The 4,532-nt window shown below is 56.2% G+C and overlaps 1 protein-coding gene across 3 annotated transcripts in view; it reads left to right on the top strand.

The window, feature by feature from the left end:
- PIH1D1 (PIH1 domain containing 1) overlaps window positions 1-3,481 on the top strand; it is a 14,007-nt gene extending 10,526 nt beyond the window's left edge. For 2 of the 3 annotated variants that reach the window (XM_011979268.1, XM_011979269.1), the window contains exons 3-8: window positions 133-312; window positions 1,709-1,770; window positions 1,865-1,946; window positions 2,323-2,452; window positions 2,685-2,760; window positions 3,091-3,475. In XM_011979268.1, the coding sequence (XP_011834658.1) occupies window positions 133-312; window positions 1,709-1,770; window positions 1,865-1,946; window positions 2,323-2,452; window positions 2,685-2,760; window positions 3,091-3,366 (806 nt within the window). In that variant the 3' untranslated portion in view covers window positions 3,367-3,475. Of the gene's footprint in view, window positions 1-132; window positions 313-1,708; window positions 1,771-1,864; window positions 1,947-2,322; window positions 2,453-2,684; window positions 2,761-3,090 lie in introns of all 3 variants that reach the window. The other variant, XM_011979270.1, reaches the window with a different exon arrangement.
- Window positions 3,482-4,532: the final 1,051 nt, after the last annotated feature.

A 4,532-nucleotide genomic window follows, 5' to 3' on the forward strand; every position in this document is an offset into this window, starting at 1 on the left:
GGGGGGGGGTGGGGAGTGGAACAAACCCAGAAAAAGGGGGATAGGGCAAAAGAAAAAGAGAGCCTGGAGAGAATGGATGGGTACTGGGACTTGTGCAGAAAAGGATTGTCATGACTAACCCACTCCCACCAGGTTTCTGCATAAAGACCAACTCCTCAGAAGGGAAGGTTTTCATCAACATCTGCCACTCCCTCTCCATCCCTCCTCCCGCCGACGTGACCGAGGAGGAGCTGCTTCAGATGCTAGAGGAGGACCAAGCTGGCTTTCGCATCCCCATGAGTCTGGGAGAGCCTCATGCAGAACTGGATGCAAGTCAGTGCCCTCAGAGGACCCAGGAGTCTGGCCTGCTTAGGCCCCTTCTTCCCTAGAACCCAAGCATCCTGGGCCCAGGATCCTCTTCCCTCAGCTCCTGGAGATCTGGCTCCCCAGTCTGATGATTTTCCCTATGGTAGATCTCTAGTGCCCTGGGCATCCCAAACCCAGGCAGTCCTGGTTCTGCCACCTGGCCAGGCTGGCACTTTTCCATGCCCCACTCCAGGGCCGGGAGGCCTGGGCAGAGTGCTCTTCATGCATTAGTGGATCTCCTGGCTTTAGTCCTGAGCCCGCTCTCTCTTTCTTTTTTCTTTCTTTTTTTTTTTGAGATGGAGTTTTGCTCTTGTTGCCCAGGTTCAGACGATTCTCCTGCCTCAGCCTCCCAACTAGCTGGGATTACAGGTGTGCGCCACCATGCCCAGCTAATTTTTGTATTTTTAACAGAGTCGGGTTTTGCCATGTTGGCCAGGCTGGTCTCAGACGCCTGACCTCAGGTAATCCCACTGCCTCAGCCTCCCAAAGTGCTGGGATTACAGGTGTGAGCCACTGCACCTAGCCTGCGGCTCTCTCTTTCATTCCGTTTTCTCCTCTGCCCTTCTCCCTTGTCTCCATCTTTGTCTTGCCTCACCTCTGTCCCTGTTTCTGCTTCTATGTCCTTTTTTCCATATGTCTCTTGAAGCTTTCTGGGACCAAGCTCTAGGCAGTGCCCCGGGGAATAAGGACCTATCAAATTCACATTCCACGTTCCAGAAACTCCCTGTCATGGGCAGGGCTCAAGGAGGTGGATGCAGTATCAAAAGGGTGCTTTGGAGGGGGGCACCCAGCACAGCCTTGAGAGGGCTCATCACCCACATGAAGCGGTCAGGGAAGGCTTCCTGGAGGAGGAGGTGTGGGATAAGATTTGAAGGAACAGGAAGAGTTCAGCAGGCAAAGACAGAAGAAGGTTCTATGTAGAGCGGCCCAGAAATGGGAGAGAATGATTAGATTGGATCAGCCAGTAATGGAGAGTGACTGAAATAAATTCAGAGGGCCAAGGTTGCTAGAAGAATGAGATTTTCTCCAGAGATGGGAGGGGCAGACGACACAGGGTCTCCAATGCCAAGCTTGCGGGGCTCAGACCTTCACTTGGGAGCACTGGGGAGCCAGAGTAGAGCTGTGAGCAGGGGAGGGATAGGGTCAGCTCAAGTGACATTACACTGATGGACAGGAGATAGGCTGGGGAGGAGGCTGGACGGACAGTCCGGAGCGGACAGTGAGTGCTCATCTGTCACTTCCTGATGTCTCTGTCTCTGCTTCTTGTGGCCGTTGTCCCTGAATGTTTCTTCCCTGTCTGGGTCTGGACTGTGGGCTTCCTGCAGAGGGCTGGCAGGCCCTCACCCCCTTTTTCTCCCCGCAGGAGGCCAGGGCTGTACCGCCTATGACGTAGCTGTCAACAGCGACTTCTACCGGAGGATGCAGGTTGGGGGCGGGGCTGCGGGTGAGGCCTGAGCAGGGGTCTCTCCCCCTACCCTCCCCCCCACCGCCTGTCTTTTCCCTCTCTCTGTCACCCCAGAACAGCGATTTCTTGCGGGAGCTCGTGATCACCATCGCCAGAGAGGGCCTTGAGGACAAATACAACTTGCAGCTGAATCCGGGTGAGGGGCAGGGCCTGGGCCATCGGGAAACAGTGGAGCCAGGAGCGGTTTGGGGGACACCCCTGGGAGAGGAGGGGCTGGCTTGGGCAGGGTGTCCTGGAGTCTGGGCTACTGGGAGGGGGTGGAGTTTGGATGCCCTGAAGGGGCGGGGCCAGGAACATCTCCAGGGCTGGGTTTTATTGGGGCTTATCATGGGAGGGGGCGTGACTAAGGTGGGCGGGCTTCCTGGAGCCAAGCCTGGGAGTGTGGTCAGATCCCAAGAGTCCCGGTGAGCCGGTGGAGCCGATCCCGGGAGGCTCTTGGCTATGCAAGGCCTCCTGAGAGAGCAAAGGGAACCCTGACCTGTACAATGTTTGACGGCGCTCCTGACCCTCAGAATGGCGCATGATGAAGAACCGGCCATTCATGGGCTCCATCTCGCAGCAGAACATCCGCTCGCAGCAGCGTCCTCGGATCCAGGAGCTGGGGGACCTGTACACGCCGGCCCCTGGGAGAGCTGAGTCAGGGTGGGCTTTCGGTAGATCCCCGGTCTGATGTTTCCTCAACGCTCTTGGGAATCCCTCCCTCCATCCTCCCACACTGGGTGATGCCCTGGGGCCCTGGGCACTGAGAGAGGGAAGAGAGAGAACTCCTGACTGGGAAGGCGTTCTGAGGCACCAGGGCCGGTTGGAGGGAGAAAGGGAACGCCAGGCAAAGACCCGGCAGCTGTGCTCGGCCCTGGACCTTGTTCCTCCTCAGCCCTGAAAAGCCTCACCTGAACCTGTGGCTGGAAGCCCCCGACCTCCTCTTGGCCGAAATTGACCTCCCCAAACTGGTGAGTTTTGCCCGCTGGGCCAGAGGAGGGGAATGAGGTCTGGAAAGGTCAGGGACTGTCTCTGAGCGAGAGTGACAAGGGGCTGTTGCTGGACTTGTCAGCTGCGTACTCTCTCCCAGGAGGCCCACAGGCCACCTTTGGGTGCTGTCCTGAGGGCGCCCGAGGGATTGTAAGTGCTGGGTTGTTGAGACTTGTAATTGCTGTCTTGTGCCTCTTCCCTGGGAGATTAGACCCTTCAAATATGGTTTCCCAGCGTGTGAGGCTACCATGCCTGGTCCAGGTGACCGTCCTGTTGCTGAGGAGGGTGACCTGATTCCACCACCTCTCCAGGATGGAGCCCTGGGGCTGTCGCTGGAGATCGGGGAGAACCGCCTGGTGATGGGGGGCCCCCAGCAGCTGTATCATCTGGACGCTTATATCCCACTGCAGATCAACTCTGATGAGAGCAAGGCAGCCTTCCACCGGAAGAGAAAGGTGCCTGGGGGACGGTTCGGGGAAGCCGGGACGTTGGGGAGCCTGGACTCTGGCTCTGAGGGAGGGGGACCAGGGGCTAGACTTCTGGGTCCTGGATCCTCATTCTCTTTGCTCTGTCTCCTCAGCAATTAATGGTAGCCATGCCGCTTCTGCCGGTGCCTTCTTGATCAGGGTGTTTCCCTGTGCTTCCGAGATGGGAAGAAACCACTGGCTTCCCTAAAGTTGAAATAAAAGATTTTTGCCTTTGTTCTGCCTCTGACTGGGGATATGTGGGTGTTGGGAGGGAAGAGGGACATTGGGCTGTGCCCCTCCAGTCCCATAGAGGTCACTGCCCCAGCTCAGGCCTCATCCTTCCCCCTGGATCCTCCCTGAAGCCTCCTGGCCTCCAGTCTCCCCTTGTTAGTCCTCCCCCGGCCCCAGAGCTGGCCCTGCACTTTCCCTGTTCACCGCCCTCCTGTAGCTCCCCAGCTGCCCTGGGAGAAGGTCCAAGCCCCTCAGCCATGCACTCAAGGCTCTGTGTGATCTGAGCCTCAAGTCATGACTTACTTTTTTGTTTAAGAGGCGGGGTCGCTGGGCATGGTGGCTCATGCCTGTAATCCTAGCACTTTTGGGAGGCCGAGGCATGTGGATCACCTGAGGTCAGGAGTTTGAGACTATCCTGGCCAACATGGTGAAACCCCGTCGCTACTAAAAATACAAAAATTAGCCAGGTGTGGTGGCGCAAGCCTGTAATCCCAGCTACTTGGGAGGCTGAGGCGGGAGAATTGCTTGAACACGAGAGGCGGAGGTTGCAGTGAGCTGAGAACATACCATTGCACTCCAGCCTGGGCTACAAGAGCGAAACTCTGTCTCAAAAAGAAAAAAAAAGAGATAGGGTCTCACTCTGTCATGGAGTGCAGTGGTGCAATCATATAGCTCACTACAGCCTGGAACTCCTGGGTTCAAGTGATCCTCCCACATGAGCCTCTGAGTAGCTAGGATGACAGGCAGGCACCACTGTGCCCAGCTAATTTTATTTTTTGCATTTTTTTTCTTTTAGAGATGGGGTCTTGCTATGTTGTTGGTCTTGAGTTCTTGGCGTCAAGTGAGCCTCCTGCCTTGGCCTCCCCAAATGCTGGGATTACAGGTGTGAGCCACTGAGCCCAGCCTAGTTTTGACCTCTTCGTCTAACTGGAGTCCAGTCATACTGAACAGTGTCCTGACCATACCCATTTTCCCCCATCTCTTACTTTCTGCTGTTCCTGCTACTTTCCCAGTACATCTGTGGAAGTTACTTACTTTCTCTTTCTTTCTTTCTT

This window comes from Mandrillus leucophaeus, unplaced genomic scaffold (genome assembly GCF_000951045.1).
Source record: "Mandrillus leucophaeus isolate KB7577 unplaced genomic scaffold, Mleu.le_1.0 Scaffold200, whole genome shotgun sequence".
Taxonomy (NCBI): domain Eukaryota; kingdom Metazoa; phylum Chordata; class Mammalia; order Primates; family Cercopithecidae; genus Mandrillus; species Mandrillus leucophaeus.